The following is an 18,455-nucleotide window of genomic DNA, read 5'->3' as shown; positions in this document are numbered from 1 at the left end:
AGATTTGCACACTAGGATCTCAACATCTTAAATGACAGGGATAAGTCACTTGCACAAATCATGCATCCAAGCCTGAAAATGCAATTTTAAAAATGAAAGAGTTCAAAAAGTTGTACGAATGATGGAGTGTGTGCATGTGCAAGATGCATCTCACCTGCGCCATCATTTGCTCTGTGGCTGGTCCTGTATGCTCTGTCTCTGCACAAGAACAGAATGTGCTATTGGGTGTCATATTTAAGTCCCCAATAATCTCTGCTCTTAAGAAGTCAAGTTTCTAGCTTTTATTGTTCATGTGTGTGCTTTCTGGCAAAATCTCGGAAGCTCAGAGGGATTGCTGAATCAGCTCAGGGAGTGGGGTTTCAGTGGCTTAAAGCTCTCTGCTTCTCCTCTATCTCTTGCAAAACCAGAACAAACGATGAAAAATGCTTTTAAAAGGCAAGGGAAACGAATGCAGCTGTGCAAATTTGGGTGTTGAGTGACAACAATGCATTGGTGACACATAAGGTGGCCCTTTTTGCTCTGGCGGCAAAAAAGATCAGGAAGAAGGAATTGGATAAAATAGCCATAAACTGTAAGGGGGATTCAGAGGACTTACCGTAGTTGCCACTCAATAGTGTAGACGCGGCGGCACCCCTGTTACTGGATATCTTGCACTGCCTCTCTACTGTTTTTATTTGCAGGTGGCTGAATTATATTTTAAACCAATTGTGATTGTGTGGAATTGTCATGGGCTTCGACTAGTACAATAAACTTATTTTGAGGTGTGTAAATTAAATAAATTTGTGTAATTAATGCATGTCATGGAATCTGGGCTCAGGCTTCCAATTCTCCTTTTTTTTTCACGGAATGCACTCAAGACACACTTTGCACCAGGGCTGTCCCTATTACAGTGGTACCTCGGGTTAAGTACTTAATTCGTTCCGGAGGTCTGTTCTTAACCTGAAACTGTTCTTAACCTGAAGCACCACTTTAGCTAATGGGGCCTCCTGCTGCTGCCGCACTGCCGGAGCATGATTTCTGTTCTCATCCTGAAGCAAAGTTCTTAACCCGAGGTACTATTTCTGGGTTAGCAGAGTCTGTAACCTGAAGCGTATGTAACCTGAAGTGTATGTAACCCGAGGTACCACTGTACTACTCCAGAAAAAGAAGCTGTAGTCAGAATGAACCTGCAAGTGTGGCTGCATGCATGCACAAACATCCCCAGTGTTTGCTGGCAGTGAGGCTTTTGTGTGCCATCCTCCAGTCTGGTCCCATTAACAGGAGGACATTGGTGCTTTCCATAAGCCACTTCTTTAAACAGGAGACTCCAGGAACAAAAGTCATTCTCTGGCCCTCTGCAGCTGAGACATGAGAACCGGGGGGGGGGGGGGAGAGGCATCAACTTTGCAATGGAGCAAAGCTGAATCTCCAACCGGCAGGTACATTGAAGCTGTTTTGTTGGCTGATAACTCTTCCTAGCAACAGACAGCACACACACTTCTCCCTGGGGATTTATTTTAGCTCTACCAACTGTTATATGTAGTGCTAGACTTTCTTTTTCTTTTTCCATCACAGCTCTTTAGAAGCTTAACAGCAGCCAACAACAGGCTTTCCCAGACAGCTCTGTCCCCAATCCCTTAGCAGGCTATATTGCTACTTTCCCAGGGGTCTGGAAGGAACCCAGCTGTAAATATGACGCCTTTGATTTAAATTAGCAGCAGCTCTCTTGATGAGAGACAGATAGACATATGCTGTCTATCATTACAAGGATGTCCCACTTTTCCTGCAAGCAGCTCAAGGTGGCATACAAAGTTCTTCCCATTTTATCTTCACAACAACCCTGTGAGCTACTTTAGGCTGGGGGATGTTGCCTGGCCCCAAGTTGCCCAGTGAGTTGCAATTTGAACCCTGGTCCTTTTCCAGTTTACTCCTATTAGCTAAATTCATGGAGGTATGTCTATCAATGGCTGTCAACCATATTCTTGTGTGCACGCCAATCTCTGAGTGCCGAGAGATTTCAGGGGTGCTGGCGTACACCTCAGACTTGGTTTCCTTAGAATGGAAGTCACTGGAGAAGGCGGTGTCTTTGTGATAATGTGGTTTTATTTACACACAAATATACAAACTGAACATAAGATGGAAGGGCTCACAGCACATCAACCAGATTTTGCTCCCCCACCCCTTAGGTTTTGGGAGATAGATGGTCCCAAAGTCATAGTCTTGGAATTGGCATGGAGAGCATGTCAAGTTGTTCTCCAGCCAGGTGAGAGGAGGGAAGACCTGCTCCCTTTGGAAAGCATCCCTAGCTAGTCATTCCTATGGCAACAAATATGGAGTTGGCCAACTCTTTAGTCATGCAAATAGGACTTGGTTAGGGCCATTAAGAATACAGGCTGGTGTGGCCATTTCAGCAGGTTTCTCCTTCTGCTGGCTTGATGTGGACCCAAAGATGACACCCAAACTGGTCCTCCCATCCTGTAACGATGTCCAATCCCCAAGTTCAGAGGCACAAACTGAAGAGCAGGCTGTAGATTATAGGCCCGGCTTGTGTGCTTGCCAGAGGCATCTGACTGGTTACTGATGGAAAGGCGATACTACTAGCTGGACCATTGGGTCAATCCATTCAGCAGGGTCCATCTAATATCCTTGGCATAACTCAGTAACATCGCATCTGTCTTGCATGGAGAAGGTCTCAGGTTTAATCCCTGGGCATCTTTCTTCAGGCAGAGCTGGGCAAGACCCTGGATAGCGGCTGCCAGTCAGTGTAGAAAGTACTGAGCTAAAATAGATCCAATGGTTTGACTCAGTGTAAGGCAAATTAATTCCTATGTTTATATGATGGTCTTTGGTTATTGATTGTGCATTGTGATTAAGTTGATTGTGTCAGCTTTTATGTGGTAGGAAGAGTTGGAGGTGCCCTCTTTTTTGTATTTATAGATAATATTTTTGCTGTTTTTATTTTAAATTTTGTATATTTTATGTATCTTTTTTGTAAGCTGCATTGAGTCTTCTTCTTTTTTGAGATGGTGCCTGCAAAAGATACTCCCAGGGTAGAATTTCCCCCGTGAAACCCTCCTGACCCCTTCTTTGGAGGCATTTTGGGTGCATAGTCTTTCGCAAAGCCCTTGGACAATGCTGCAGTTCATCACAGTCTCTTACATTTTCTGGCCCCTTAGCTATGAATTTCAGGAGGTGGGAACAGGGTGATCTGGTGAAACCTGGGGAGAGTAAACATGGAATTTGCTTATTTAATTAAGGACTTCCCTAATTCCCACCCCCTTAATAATCTAAGCACTGGAATGCTAGGCTGGTTAATGTATTTATCCAGGCTAAGTTAGTTGAAATTAATTCCCACTTATATACATGAGATAAGTTCAACATCTCTAGGGATGAGGAAGAAATTCAATTCAGTTTGCATTTAAAGGTGAACCTACCAAATTCTCACGTTCTGAAACAATGTATGGTCAGAGTAATGTACAATGCACATTGAGGGGGTAAAGTGTGCACAAGAATACATATATTAGTAAAAAAAGAAAATACACAAGTGCAATACACTGTGGAAATAGCATTGCAAAAATGTGCATAATAGGCAACATTGCATTAAAAATTTGTTAATTGAGAGAAATTTGCAGTAAAACGGCAATGAATTTTCATGAGCATGAAAAACCTTGTGTGTCTGTGAATGTGCGAATTGATGCAAAGTGTGGGGAACTGAATTTAAGACTGGAAAAATGGGGAACTGGGTGAACTAGAATTGACAGTGCCTTCCTTCTTTAGCCACGATTAACTTGGAACTAATTTTTTTAATGATTGACTCGGATGCCTTTTAAGTCTGAATACAGAGCCCCAGACTGAAAGACGGAATAAAATTGTTGAAGACTGCCAACTTGAAGAAAACTTAGTTGATTAATTGTATGGTTTTTAGTTGATTGATCAAATGAGAGGTGAAACTAGGCTTTATTTCACCTCAAATACCCAGTTTGGCAAACAACAACAACAACAACAACAAAACCCAGCCACACATTTCCATACAGACACTCACAGACTGGGAGCTTCAATAGCGCCCTTCTGGAGGTTTCACCTGGAGCAAAAAAAATCCAGCAAAAAAATCCACATAAGAGTGGGGAAATACCAAGGAAATTGGCTTGGGTTTTCTTTGTTTTTGGATCATGTGTCAACCCTGTTGCAATGTGACACCATTTGCTCTGTGTGTGTGTGAATGAGAGAGAGAAAACGACTCTCCTCAGAAGGTGCCTGCTACTCACATTTTTGTCAGTTCTTGAATAAAAATCATAAACAAAAAACAGTGTTACAATTACACTGAGCTCAGCAGCAGAACGGTAGAGCTTTGCATGCAGAAAGTCCTAGATTTCATTTCCAGCATCTCCAGTCAGGGCTGGGAGAGACTGACTTCCTGAGACCTTAGAGATCCTTTGCCAGTTAGTTGACAATACTGAGCTAGATGGACCAGCAGCCACTCAACATAAGGCAGCTTCCTATGATCCTAACAGGGGAGAAAAGCCCTGCTGCATCAGACCATCTATGTATGCCTACCTAGTCCAGCATTCTGATAGGAGCACAATAGCTCTCTTGACACCCCCCCCCCCCAGGAACTGGTATTTTACCTTTCCTCCCGGAGGTGATAGCCTTGTCCTCCATGAATTTATCTGACCGCCCTTTAAAGTTGTCTGTCCTGAATCCCCCAGCCTTCAACTCGATCAGATGACCATGAATTCTTGTATTAAGGAGAGAGACAGAGCCGATAAATAGTTCAGCCCTAGTCATAAACAAAGCAGTCTTGTCATTTTTTAAAAAGGCCTTCAGTGGTGTTTGAACACCCTTGTTGTGGCTAAGAAGAACAGTACATGCCGGGTTTAAGCTGTGCTGAGGTGGCTGTGGTTGGCTGCCGAAGGCCGAATCGGAAAGTCTTCTGGGTGAAGTGGCAACGGGAGATGTTGCTACCAAAATGCAGCCAAGGTAAAAGTGAGTTTTGCGGCAACCCTTTTCTGGCAATGGCCTTGTAAAGCTCAGTACTCCTGCGCTGCCCTAACCTGTGGTGATGGGTGCTATGACAGGTAATCTCAGTTTCATGTGTCTAGCTGGGATGTTCATCAAAGAGTCAAACGCCCGTGACTATGTGCATACAGTCATACCTTGGTTTTCGAACAGCTTCGTTCTCGAACGTTTTGGCTCCCGAACGCCGCAAACCCGGAAGTGAGTGTTCCAGTTTGCGAATGCATTTTGGAAGCTGAATGTCCAACGCGGCTTCCGATTGAATACAGGAAGCTCCTGCAGCCAATCAGAAGCCACGTCTTGGTTTTCTAATGTTTTCGGAAGTCGAACGAACTTCCAGAACAGATTCCGTTTGAGAACCAAGGTATGACTGTACCATGTTTAAAGCACATGACGTCCGTCCTCCCCAAGATTCCTGAGAACTGTAGTTTCTGAAGCATGCTGGGAGTTGTAGCTGGGTGGGAGAGTTTTCCTTGCAGTTCATGGCTAGCCAGAGAGAAGCACTCTGTACATGCTCAGATGAACTTCCTGTTGCTTTGAATACTGGAGAGTGGACCCCCAGCATTTAAACAGATTTCTAGGTGAGTAAGTTCCAGTACTAAATCCTGACCTAGATGTACTCTTCATGATCCCCTGCAAAGTGGATGAACTTTTTCACATAAATCGGCTATGACTTGCCCAGCCTAGCTTAGCACGGGAAAAAGAACTCTGTTGCAAATGTGTTGCTAGGATGGTTAACAGACATGCTTGGCATAGCGAATCAGTCCTAGCCAGCACCCTCAGTGGTCAGGGATGATGGCAGCTGTAGTCCAAAAACATCTGGAGGGCGCAGGTTTCCCACCCCTGCTTTAAACTAAAGATGAGCTGAAATGAAGGGAGGGCTTGCATGCTGCTGCAGGTCAGTGTAGACAATACTGCGCTAGATGGACTAACTTGGACTTGGAATAAGGCAGATTCTTATGTTCCTATCCCAACTTTTTACTGGCTCCCTCGGCCAGTAAAGCGAGATGAGCGCCGCTACCCCAGAGTCGGTCACGACTGGACCTAATGGTCAGAGGTCCCTTTACCTTTACCTTAGGCCTCGATACAGGCCCATCTAGAGAGCCAGTGTGGTGTAGTGGTTAATGTGTTAGACTAGGACCTGGGGGACCAGGGTTCAAATCCCAACTGAGCCATGGAGCTTGCCGCGTTACCTCCAGTCTGTCTGCCTAACCTACCTCAAGCGTTGCCACAAAGGATGGAACGGGGAAATGCAGAGAACGATCTTAACCACCTTGAGCTCTTTGGAGGAATGATGGGATATATATGTACAGAAAAATAAAATACAGAGTGATTCCCAGGTATCCATGCTGGGCCTCTTCTAGTAGGCTTTCAAACTTCCATTCCAGCCTCTTTGATCCTATATCACCTGCTGTCACCTCAGCCCACCTGCCTCTTGCTGCGGCTGCAGATTACGGCTGCCTGAATTGCTCACCTTTTAAAGGAAAGAGAGGCAATTTGGGGAGAACCCAGTCTCCAAAATGCCCTGTGGAAGAGGTCTGGGCTTGCCCGGGCCCTTGGAGGCCTGGTATGGTCAGCATCGCCGCCAGTGGCCAAGAGGCCTTTGGGATGTTCTCTCATTCTGAAAGAATTCCCCCCACTTGGTGGGTCTCGGTGGTGTCTGTCTCTCGGTTTTGGAAGGCTCTGCAGCTCCCTCTCTCTCTCTTCTCCCCCCACCCCCCTTTGATCTCCTCCGAGTGTTTGCCCAGTCGATCAACCCAGACAGGGTTAGCGTCTGAGGTCAGTCGCTTTTCCATTCCAAACTCCCAGCCCATCGGTGAGAGGGGAGGAGATTCCGGTTACACCCCCCTCCTTGCCTCTCTTTTTCTGCTCACCCCAGACACACACCCGGGAGAGCTGCTTTATAACTCTGTTCCTCCCTGACCCAGGAACTTAATTTCCCTGTTGATGTGCTCGCACTCTCTTTCTCTCTCCCCAAGGTTGTTCACCAAGCCATCTTCCTTCCCTAGAGAACCTTCTTCCCCTTAGCCTCTGGCCTGCTGGCTCCAAAAGATCCAGCACTTTGCCATTTGCCCCTGGGCCTGGATTTTATTATTTTTATTTAAAAAAAGAAACTGGAAGAGAAGGCATTGAGTGAAGAGAAGAAGAGGAGGATCAGGAGGGCGAACCCCACAACTGGATGAAGTTCGAGGGAAGAGACTGGGAGCCCCACTTGCTGGTGAAACATGGACCTTTCCCTCTGGACGGCTGCGCTTTAAGTGATGCTGCTTTTTGGAAGGCCTCGTGTCTGGCTGCTGGTGGCAGAAGGCAGAATGGACACTGGCTCGTCCAGGACAGGCGATAAAATGAGGAGTGTGTGCTGGGGGGTGTAAGAGCGGAGGGGAGGGAAAAAAGAAGAGCTTTCTTTGGTTTCTTGCTATTTCCTCCTCCTCCCTTCCCTTCACCTTCCTCTCCCCACTCTCTTTCTCTCCCCCCCCCCCCCAGCCGCAGCCTCCTTGCAAATGTGATTGTTTTGTCTATCACACAAGGCAAAAGTGGAAGACTCTTCCTGGGTTTTGGGGGTGGGGGAACACACACAAAAAAAGGAAGGAGGCGCAGCAGTGGCTGGCAGGAGCTTGGTGGCGCGGCTGGATGCCTTTTTGGACTTTCCTCGGGAAGGGCTCGAAGCGAGAGGGCGGCCAGCGACGGCTCGGAGGAGAGCAGCACCTTCGCGACCCCATGCTGCCTTCACTCATCCTGTCTCTGCTGTCTCTCCTGGCAGAAGGGGCCAGCCTGCAGCCAATCAGGATGAGCCACCTAGGGGTGTGCCCCAACCAGCTGAACCCCAACCTGTGGGTGGATGCGCAGAGCACCTGCGAGAGGGAGTGCCAGGCCGATCAGGTGAGTCGGGGACGCTGTAGGTGAGCTCGCTCGCTCTCTCGCCCATCCGCTTTGCGAGAGCTTCGGCGCGCAGTTCCGGGCCTAACCAGCAGGGGGTGGTGCTGTGCTCCCCTCGGGTGAAATGCCCTTCTATGGCAAAAGAGTAATAGCTCAGCCCGGGAGGTCGCATCGCTCAAGGGTTTGTCACCGAGGGAGGCTTAGGAAGGTGCCTCATCTGAAAAGCGCAGGAGTGGCTCCCCTGCATTCGGGATCTCTAGGGATTCAACCTGGGACCACCTGCATGCAAAGCAGATGCTCTGTCCTTGAGCCACAGCCCTTCCCTAGTTTGTAGGCAGAAGGTCTGAGGGTCAGCGCCTGGCGTTTCCAGTTAAAACAGTCCCCGATAGGCATCGTTCATCCTCAACTCTGCTGAGACCACTGCCAGTCAGAGTGGACAGTGCTGTCCTAGACTGACCAATGACCTGACACAGCATCAGGCAGCTTTATATGCTCAATAAACTTTATGGTGCAGCTGAGAATCTGGCTTCCCTCGAGTTTTTTCGTTTTTGTTTTTTAAGACCTTCTGTTAAGAGGTCTGGAAAGAACCCTTATCTGAGACACAGGAGGGTCTTGATAGACCCAGTGGTCTGACTCAGAATTCAGCAGCTTCCTATGTTCCTTCTCTCTGCCACCAAGGGCAAAGGGACGGTGCCTGCATTTACTCAGCACTCTGTATGTGCTCAAAGGATCTATTTTATTTGCTTCTCTGGATGCTTCAGAGATAGTGCAGTTTGTTAGGCTAATAAGCCTACATCATTTTAGGATTATTTTTCCATTTCTTTTCAGAATCTACACACCTTCCCTCTTTTGCATAAAACTCAAAACATCAATGTGCCTATGTATAAAAGTTGCAGCTGTAATCAATTCTCCCTCCATTTGTTTTGGGGTTTTGTGTGTGTGTGTTTTTTGCGCACCTTCTCTCATGCACAATTCTCAGATGCAGGATGTCTGTTAGTCTAGATGGGTCACAGAAATAGGGGTGTCTAATCAAGTCATTGGGGCAAGTAGTACCCCCTCTTCACCTAACGATATGTTGTGCCCGTGGAGCAGTACACGGTGGCTGACTCCTGAAGTGGTGACAGGTTTTTGGTTGCCAGTTAAGGATGGCAGAATGGGAGAGAGAAACAGTTTTGACCCATGGGGCACAATAAACCACGGAACTCTTATGTGCAATGAAACTCGTAGGAGCTTCGGATGAGCGCAAATGATATTTGCACAAGAAAACTCGCTAGTGCTAATCCTTCATGGCTCAGTAACAGGGCACATATTTGCACACCAGAGAACTCTGGTTCAGTTCTCCAGCATCTTCAAGTTGGGCTGGGAAATTATCCTGTATGGGAGCCGGTTTTAGACAAAGCTGAGCTAGATTGACCCATGGTCTGAGTAAGGCAGCTTTTGGTGTACCTCCAAGAAGGAGATCATATCTTGGGTCATCCTTGAGCAAACGCTGCATTTCCAAGGGGGTGGGCAGTGGAGGAGCCAATGCTCGTGAATGTCTGCATGAATACATTCCAGTTTGGGAAACTGTAACATTTTGCTCAGCATTAGGACTAAGTCGAAAGGCTGGTTCACATTGTCCCCTTTCCTCCTCCATGTGAACAGCCAGGGTCATGGGAACTTCTGCACCTTATCTGTATGCAGCCTGCAGTGTACGTGGGTGCCTGCGTACATGATAGTAGGTATATGCATAGCTCAGAATGAGCCAAGTGGCTCAAGGAGAAAAGGAAGTTGCTTTGTAAACCACACAGTCCAAGGGCAGTATCTAATGGTACTCCATCAAGTGTGGAAGTTGCTACAGTGTGCCTCATTCCCACACTCCTGAGACATGTGGAAGAAGCCAACATTGTGGCTCTTTCTCACACTTGCATTGCCCCAGGACAGGTGGCGCTGGCGTGGCAAGTAGACATGTCACTGGTGTTGTTAGTACAGCACAGGTGGGCATAGTGCCAATGCCCCTTGGGACTGGTGGGGTAGAGAGCAGAGAGGCGAATGGTAGGTGGAGCGCGAGCCAATGACAGGCAGTGCCAAATAATTCTCTCATGCACCCCACCCCACCCCATCCTCTCCTCTGCTGAGTTTTACAAGGGCAATGCTGAGACTCAGGAAGCTGATAGGCAGAACGACCCCCTAGATTGGTTCTAAGTAAGAGGAACAGTGGAAAAGGGCCAACTGAGAGGAGATATGGTAGCCAGTATCTTAAGGGCTGCCACATGGAAGATGGAGCAAGCCTGTTTTGTCCTGCCCTGGAGGGACATGAACAAATGGCTTCAAGTTACAAGGAAGGAGATTCTGACTAAACATCAGGAAGAACTTTCTGACAGTAAGAGCAGTTTGATAGTGGAGTGGACTCTCCTTCCTCTGAGGTTGTTAAGTGGAAGTTAGATGGCCATTTGTCATGGATGCTTTTGTTGAGATTCTTGCATTGAAGGGGGTTGGACTAGATGACCCTCAGGGCCCCTTCCAACTCTACAATTATCTGATTCAAAGAAGGCAGGCAAGTTGGGTGGGCAGACATAGGTTGGTGAGGCAGTTCGCTGTTCACCCTAATGGAGCAGTACCCATTCATGCTAATGGTGCAGTCGCCACTGACAGATGGGAATGGGCATTGCTGCTGAGGGAGTGGAAGCCCCTATATAATAATAATAATAATAATAATAATAATAATAATAATAATTATTATTATTATTATTATTATTAATTTATTATTTATACCCCGCCCATCTGGCTGAGTTTCTCCAGCCACTCTGGGCGGCTCCCAATCAAGTATTAAAAACAATACAGCGTTAAATATTAAAAACTTCCCTGAACAGGGCTGCCTTCAGATGTCTTTTAAAAATAGGATATCCCATGCATCGTCATCATTTTCATTATTAAATTTGAAACCGTTAAGGAGCTCAAGGCAGCACACATGCTTTCTTGCTCCCCCCCCCCCTTTATCCTCACAACAATCCTGTGAGGGAGACTAGACAGAGAGAGAGAGAGAGAGAGAGAGAGAGAGAGAGAGAGAGACTCAATGGTCACCCAGTCAGCTGAGTGAGGATTTGAACCCACATCTCCCCACTCCTAATATGACACAGTATAAACCATCACATAGGAAACAACACACAATATGTTTCCATGTAGGAAAGTCTTTCTTGTGTGAAGTGGTCCTTCCTTCCTGGGGAGGTGCAAGCGGTTGCTAGGAAACCAGAATAGGATCCTCCCTGACTCTGGCTTTAACACCCACCCTCAAATACTTGGTTAAGCCCCATCCTCTGCTTTTGCCATCCATCTCTCTTATCAGTCCCCCACATAACTGGAAATTTATATATTTGCATATGTGATGGCAACTGGAGGAGGAGAAAGAGAGGACAGAGGGTGAAGAAAGAGCTGTCAGTGGAGGGAGGACTCTCTTCCCCACCTTTGGACCTCCTGGGAAACTCAGCAAACCTGCTGTACCTGGAACTGGGTGTGGAGAGTACAATTGAATGGGACACAGTTGTGGGTAGCCAGAGAAGGTGCCACCCACCTGCCTACAGAAAGCAAGTCTAGAGTGAGAGACTAGGGTGATGTCTGCTGTTTCCAGGAACTCTTCACCCTGTAATACTTTTGTGGATGTTCTGAGAGTTTGTTTGGACCTCGGGTGAGAACCTGGAGGCTGAGAGGGAGGGCGTGTCAGAAGGAAAATGAACCGATACTGATTTTTAAAATATATTAGTAACTTTCTATTAATTTTTATATGCAGCTGTTTATTTTTTGTAATATTTTGATTAAGTTGTCTGTTGTTGCTTCAGTTTTCTATAAACTGCTTAGAAATATTTTTAATATATTAAGCATTATAGAAATCAATCAATCAGCTTTGTCAAATCGTGGCTGTGCTACCTTGTTTTTGTCTGGGAAAGGAGTTGAAAAATTCTTTCCAATTAATCCCTCCCTTCCTCTCACTCCCTTGTGTGAGAGACCATCCAAAAAATATTTTTTGCTCAAAGTGGTAAACTGGTTCCCCCATCCCCACCCCAGTCAGGGTCAATTTCAGTCAAGCAACTTCATACGTGATAAGGAAGCAGCAATGCCACCCCCCTCCCCCACCCCCCGGTTGAGAGCACAAGTACCTCAGAGGTAAAATTGTACCTCACAGCTTAGAGCATGGTTGGGGCTTGTGCTCCTCCAAACGTTGTTGAACGACACCTCCCATCAGCCCAGCATGACCAACGTGACCAATGGTCTGGGATGATGGGAGATGGATTCTGACAACACCTTGAGGGCCACAGGTTCCCCAGGCCAAAGCCAGATCTAGGGGAGTGCGACTGGTTCAGTTGCACTGGGTGCAGATCTTCTGGGGCAGGTGCCGCAACTATGAAATGCAACAGGAGGCAAAGGGGCAGATTTTGGCATTGCACAAGGCACCACTGGAATTTGAGGTTCCAAGGTCCTCCACTGACCAGGCCTGGTTAAGGGAACTGAAGGGTTAATGGAGCCAGAGCCAACTGAATTAAACTACAAGCAGAGCCACTAATTCTGGTTTTGTCCCCATCTTCCTCCTCCTCCTCCTCCTCCTCCCCCTCCCCCTCCTCCCTGTTAAGTTCTACAGTGACAACACTGAGACTCAGGAAGGAAGAGGAAGATGACAGGCAGGACAGCTCCCAGGACTGGTTGCAATAAGAATGCAGGCAGGTGGCTGCAGGCAAGCTCAGCTTGATGGGCCACATTCACCCTTATGGACCAGCCTGCACTGTAGATGTGTGTATTAGAGGCAGGTTGCTTGACAGAAGCATATATAAGCATATAGGAAGACTTTGGGATGCTGCTTCTGCTAGGTCACAACCCAGAGGAGGCCCGTAGGCCCCGTCTGCACTATGTGCTTAAATCAGTATCACTGATTTTCAAACATGACTTTTAAACAGTCATGGCTGTTTAAGGTGGTTATGCTGCTGCTGTAATTGCACCGAGGAGATGGGGCCTTACACAGGCAGCTATGTATTTAGACACAGGGGCAGAGCGCAGGTGAAGCGGCCTGCTACCGGGGCATCCATTTTGTTCTCCCTCACACATTAGTTGATTCACGAGGTTAAAAAAAGAAAAAGGCCCTTTCCGCAAAAGCTGGGAGTTCACCAGGAGATGCTTCTCCTGTCTGAGCCTCTCCTGAGCTCTCTCTGTCTCCCTTTTTTGCTTCAATGGGATGCCAGAGGGAGGTGCTGACAGCCCTAGACAGGCCATGCTGCCTCATCCGGAGATGGGTGGCATTCTCTGGACCACAGACTTCCCTTCCTTCGAGCCAAATGATTCATCCCTGAACCTGCTCCAGTTCTCACTGAGGTGTTAAAAGGTTGGTAGGAGTTGGGAACTGAAGGGGCCTCCATATTCAAATTTTTTTAATCCCCCTTGTGTGCGGAGGATTACTCCATCAAGGCCCTTTCCTTCCTTGCTTGTTTCAAGGGGTTTGTGGTTTAGGCCGCAATCCTAAAGTAAGATGAATGTCAGCTGAGGGGCCAATAGATGCTGCTTAACTGCTGCTCTGCCAACAGAGGGAGGCTCCCCCACAGAATGGCACTTAACATCACTGGCACACCCACAGAAAACCCTCAGAAGCTGCCTTATACTGAATCAGGCCCATTGGTCCATTTAGTTCGGTAATCTCTACATTGGCTGGCAGCGGCTCTTCAGCCTTTCAGGCAAGGATCTCCCCCAGCAGCACTTGGGAGAGGCCAGAATTTGAACCTGGGACCTTCCGCATGCAAAGCAGATGTTGAGCTATGACTGAGCTACTATGGTCTTCCCGCAAAAGCAAAATAAGATGCCTTATATTGAATCCATCCAGCTCAGTTCTGTTGACACTGACTGGCAGCCGCTCTCCAGGGGTTCCAGGCAGGGGACATTCCCAGTCCTAACCTGGAGGTGCTGGGGATCGAACCTGGGACCTTCTACAGGGGTGGATGTATACGTGGTAGTGTGTATATGTGTGGAAACAGGGCACTTTGGGGGGCAAATGAGAATCAGCAAGACCTCTTTGCTGCCCTTCGTGTTACCCCAAAGGGGCCCTCAAGTATGCCAGTCCTGCAGCTGGTGTAACTAATTCCCTCCCATTCACCACAACTTGTACGAGAGAAGCAGAATGTGGGTGTTAAGAAAAATCATGGCCACAATTTAGAGAAGGAAAAGGCACCGCAACACCACTCTGGCTGCAGTGAGCCAGCAAGGTTTTGGAAACCACCACAGAAGTGTCCCCTCAGCACCAGCATAGAATTAATTTATTTGCCCAGGTTTCTCCTGACCCATGAAATTGGGCCCTGGTTTACGTGTATGAAGCCCCTGAATCTGTTTTATTTGCTTTTTATGTTTGTTTTATTGATTTTAAGCTGTATGTTAATTGTTGTTTTTTGTTAGTAGTAGTAATAATAATAATAATTTATTATTTGTATTTTTCCCACCCGAGGGCAAAGCCTCATAAGGCTACAGTACCCCGCCCATCTGGCTGGGTTTCCCCAGCCACTCTGGGCGGCTTCCAACAAAGATTAAAAATACATTAAAATTAGGCTGTTTTAATGGGAGCTGATTTCATTTTGCACTTAGTGTGCACTCACTGCACACACACACACACACACACACACACACACACACACACACACACACATATATATATATATATATATATATATATATATATATAATATAAAGGCTTCCAGAGTGAAAGTAAGATACAAAACCACACATAACTGATTAATAAGAAGCCAGCCAAACCACCACCAGTCAAACCAGCCCCCAAATACAAAAATCCAGCTAAAACTCACCAGCTGTCCAATAATAGGATTACTCTGCCAAATAGTAGCAGGGTTTTTTGTTGTTAAACTTCTGGTTGTGAACTATTTTTTAATGTGATTTAATTGTTATAGGAGATGCCATTTCTTGCATATTTTGTTATTTCCGTGGAGTGGGAACTGCCTTGAGAATGGCTGCAGTTCCGTAATAGAGCATCTGCTTTGCATGCAGAAGGTCTCAGATTCAATCCCTGGCAGGGCTGGGATAGTTCCTTGTCTGAAATCCTTGTCTGAACTAGTTGGGCTGAAGTTGGACTCCAGTATAAGGCAGCTTCCTATATGCATATTTATTTATTTATTGAATTTGAATTCATACCCCACCTTCCTCCCTAAGGAGCCCTTGGTGGCAAACAGTTACACAACTTAAAAACAAAGCAGAAACATTCTTAAAATGTTAAAACTTACAATTGAAAACATTCTAAATGCAATAGCAGTTAAAAGCATACTTCCATCCAGCTATCATATTATTGTAAAGTTGGAAGGAATCACGAGGGTCATCTAGTCCAACCCCCTGCAATGCAGGAATCTTTTGCCCAACGTGGGGCTCAAACCCACGACCCTGAGATTAGAGTCTCATGCTCTGCCAATTTAGCTATTTTATCTCAGGATTACCAGGAACAGTATTCTTCAGCTACCAGATATGCTTGTGTGAACAGGTGTGTTTTAAAATTCTTCCCAAAAGTTAATGGGTGGAGACAGGCTCACCTCACAACAGAGGGCATTCCACAACTGGGGAACCAACACCGAAAAGGCCCTGTCACACCTAGTTTGGTGGAAAAAACGATGCCGATTCACTCAAATCTAAAAGTTCTGCTCCTCCTCCTCCTCTGCAGGACTGCGAAGGCTTTGAGAAATGCTGCACCAACGTCTGTGGCCTGCGGAGCTGTGTGGCAGCCCGTTACGCGGACGGAAGCCTCTCCTCGCTGGAGCTGGTGCAAGAGGCCACATGCGAGAGCTTTGTGTGTACGCAACAGGGCTCGGACTGTGACATCTGGGACGGGCAGCCCGTCTGCAAGTGCAAGGACAGGTGCGAGAAGGAACCCAACTTCACCTGCGCCTCCGACGGACTCACCTACTACAACAAGTGCTACATGGATGCCGAGGCCTGCATCCGGGGCATCAGCCTGGCCGTGGTGCCGTGCAAGTACATTTTCACCTGGCCCAACACCAGCCCGGTGCCGATGGAGACCACGGCTCACCCAACGCCCGGCACAGGCACTGAGCTGCCCATACCTCCGGCCCTCTACAACAACCCCTTCCACCAGTTGGTCTACGTGGGGGGCACGGTCAGCTTTCACTGCGATGTGAGTGGGCGGCCGCGCCCTGACATCACGTGGGAGAAGCAGAGCGACCACCAGGAAAACTTCATCATGCGGCCCGACCAGATGTATGGCAATGTGGTCGTGACCAACATCGGCCAGCTGGTCATCTACAACGCCCAGCCGGAGGACGCCGGGATCTACACTTGCACGGCCAGGAACTCCGCCGGCCTCCTGCGGGCGGACTTCCCGCTGTCTGTTGTCAAGAGAGAGCACTCCAGAGGGGAGCCGAAGGCATCCAGCCCTCCTCAGCTCCCGCCCGGCGAGTGCCTGAAGGAGCCTGACAAGCAGGAATGCGAGGCCTACCAAGTCCGCTGGCATTTTGACTCCAAGAGAGGCTTGTGCACCACTTTCCGCTATGGTGGTTGTGGGGCTAACCAGAATCACTTCGACACCTACGCAGAGTGCCAACTGGCCTGTGTCAATAACGCTGTCAACCTCTGCACTCTCCCCATCGTGCAGGGCCCCTGTAAGAACTGGGAGCCCCGCTGGGCCTACAACCACCTGATGAAGCAGTGCCACTCCTTCATCTACGGCGGCTGCGAGGGCAACGAGAACAACTTCGACGGCAAGGAGAGCTGCGAGGACGTCTGCCCTTTCCCCAAGACGCTGCAGTGCAAAGCCTGCCGTCTGAAGAGCAAGATGGTGCCCAGCCTCTGCCGCAGCGACTTCGCCATTGTGGGACGGCTGATGGAGATCATCGAGGACCAGGATTCTGGCATTGCCCGCTTTGCCCTGGATGACATCCTCAAGGACGAGAAGATGGGCCTCAAATTCTTCAACATCAAGTACCTGGAGGTGACCTTGACAGATATGGACTGGAACTGCCCCTGCCCCAACATGACCACTGAGGACGGGCCCCTCATCATCATGGGCGAGGTGCAGGAAGGCATGGCAGTCCTCGACCCCAACAGCTACGTCCGGGCCGCCAATGATAAGCGGGTCAAGAAGATCCACGAACTGCTGGAGAAGAAGACGTGCGAACTTCTCAACCGCTTCCAGGACTAGCATGGGCAGCAGTGACAGCTGCTGCTTGTCTGTGGCAGAGAAGGGAAGGCAGACGAAGGCTGACGTCCCTTTCCCCAAGAGACTCTGCTCTCCTTTTCTTGTGCTGTGCTGCAGCTATGCAAGGACTGGGTTGGAGACTGGCAGGACAAATCTGGCGCTCCTGGAAAGCCCATGAGCCTCCAAGTGGGTCCAGAGTGCAGAGGGGCGAATCCTTATTCCATGCCACCTCCATGGACCTGCCTCTCATTTTTAGATGTTTTCAGTTATTATCACTACTGTTTCAATGAGCTCCATTATTGCTTGTAACTACCTATTGTCTGTTTTTGTGTGTGAGAGAGAGCTGTAATTTATCTGCGCCTGTGACATCCCTCCAGCCCAGCCTATGTGGAATTAATAATAATAATAACGAAAAGGAAATCCTGTGTTCCTTCTACACTGGAGGTTGTTCTCTACCAGCCCCTTTCTTTCCTGTTGTAAAAGCAAATTCTGCTTTTAGCCCAGCGTTACTAGCGAAAAAGGTCATGAGGACTAGCCTCCCATCAAATAATGGCAAAGGGGAGGGGGAGAAACAGGCTTACTGTAGCCGGATGCGGGTGGGGAGCAGAGTTTGCAAAATGTGAGAGGGACCTTCCTAAGGAAGGAAGAACAATTGCTAAAGGAGAAACAGAAAGTGACAACCACCTGTCCCAAATGTGGCTGGATGAGGAAATTAGATCCTCTTTGGCATTGATTTGAAGTGCTCGTGTGGCTATTCCACTTTTGGACTTGTTCTTAAGGCAGGGATGGGGAAATTGCCCTCCGCATGGCTCGGGATGGTGGATGTTGCAGTTCAGCAACATCAAAGAACTGAAGGATCCCCAGCCTGTCTTAAAGCAATATTGTCGGTCTACAGCAGTGCTGGCCAAAGCAGAATCGCCTCCCCGTCACAAGCAATCCTATGTAGAGCCACATTTATTTGGACAATCACTTTGGGGTTATTTAGCTGTGTGCAGCAATGGACAGAAAAACAACCACTTAAAGTCTGCAAGAAGCCTTTCTTAGTTCTACTCTGGGAGGGAAAATGCTTCTGATGACTGCCTGATGCTGGAAGCTCAAGAGTGGAGCGTGCTCTTGTTCTCAGGTCCTGTTGGAGTCTCCCTGCCTGGGCAACTGTCAGAACAGAATACTGGACTAGGTGGGTCATTTGCCTGATCCAGTAGGCTCTTATATTCAGAGATGGATTCTGGATCAAATTTTATCTTCTCAGGTTACATATTGCAAGGTTTACTCCTTTGTTATGTAAGCTGCTTTGAACATTATTATAACAGAAAAGTGGGGGTACAAATATTTAATCTAAACTTTGGCTTTGCTTATCATCAACCTAGGCTACATAGGAGAGTAAAGCTCTGGTACTTCAATCGAGTACAGTAAATGAATACATTTC

General features: G+C 47.7%; 1 protein-coding gene across 1 annotated transcript; it reads left to right on the top strand.

Annotated features, from left to right (window-relative positions):
• The first annotated feature begins 6,851 nt into the window (after nt 1-6,851).
• WFIKKN1 (WAP, follistatin/kazal, immunoglobulin, kunitz and netrin domain containing 1) lies at nt 6,852-17,449 on the top strand. Its single transcript, XM_083473677.1, has 2 exons — nt 6,852-7,872; nt 15,539-17,449. The coding sequence occupies exons 1-2, from the start codon at nt 7,624-7,626 to the stop codon at nt 17,030-17,032; spliced, it is 1,743 nt and encodes a 580-aa protein (XP_083329803.1). The 5' UTR covers nt 6,852-7,623; the 3' UTR covers nt 17,033-17,449.
• The last annotated feature ends 1,006 nt before the right edge of the window (nt 17,450-18,455 follow it).

This window comes from Podarcis liolepis (assembly GCF_965112155.1).
Source record: "Podarcis liolepis genome assembly, chromosome: 14".
NCBI classification, from domain to species: Eukaryota; Metazoa; Chordata; class Lepidosauria; order Squamata; family Lacertidae; genus Podarcis; species Podarcis liolepis.
The sequence above is the reverse complement of the archived record's forward strand: the minus strand, read 5'-3'. Positions and strand labels throughout refer to the sequence as shown.

Excerpts from the sequence above, each read along its gene's own strand:
- WFIKKN1 (XM_083473677.1), top strand. The coding sequence starts at position 7,624 with ATGCCTTTTTGGACTTTCCTCGGGAAGGGCTCGAAGCGAGAGGGCGGC. Across the intron at positions 7,873-15,538 it reads GGGAGTGCCAGGCCGATCAG|GACTGCGAAGGCTTTGAGAA; the intron begins GTGAGTCGGGGA and ends CCTCCTCTGCAG.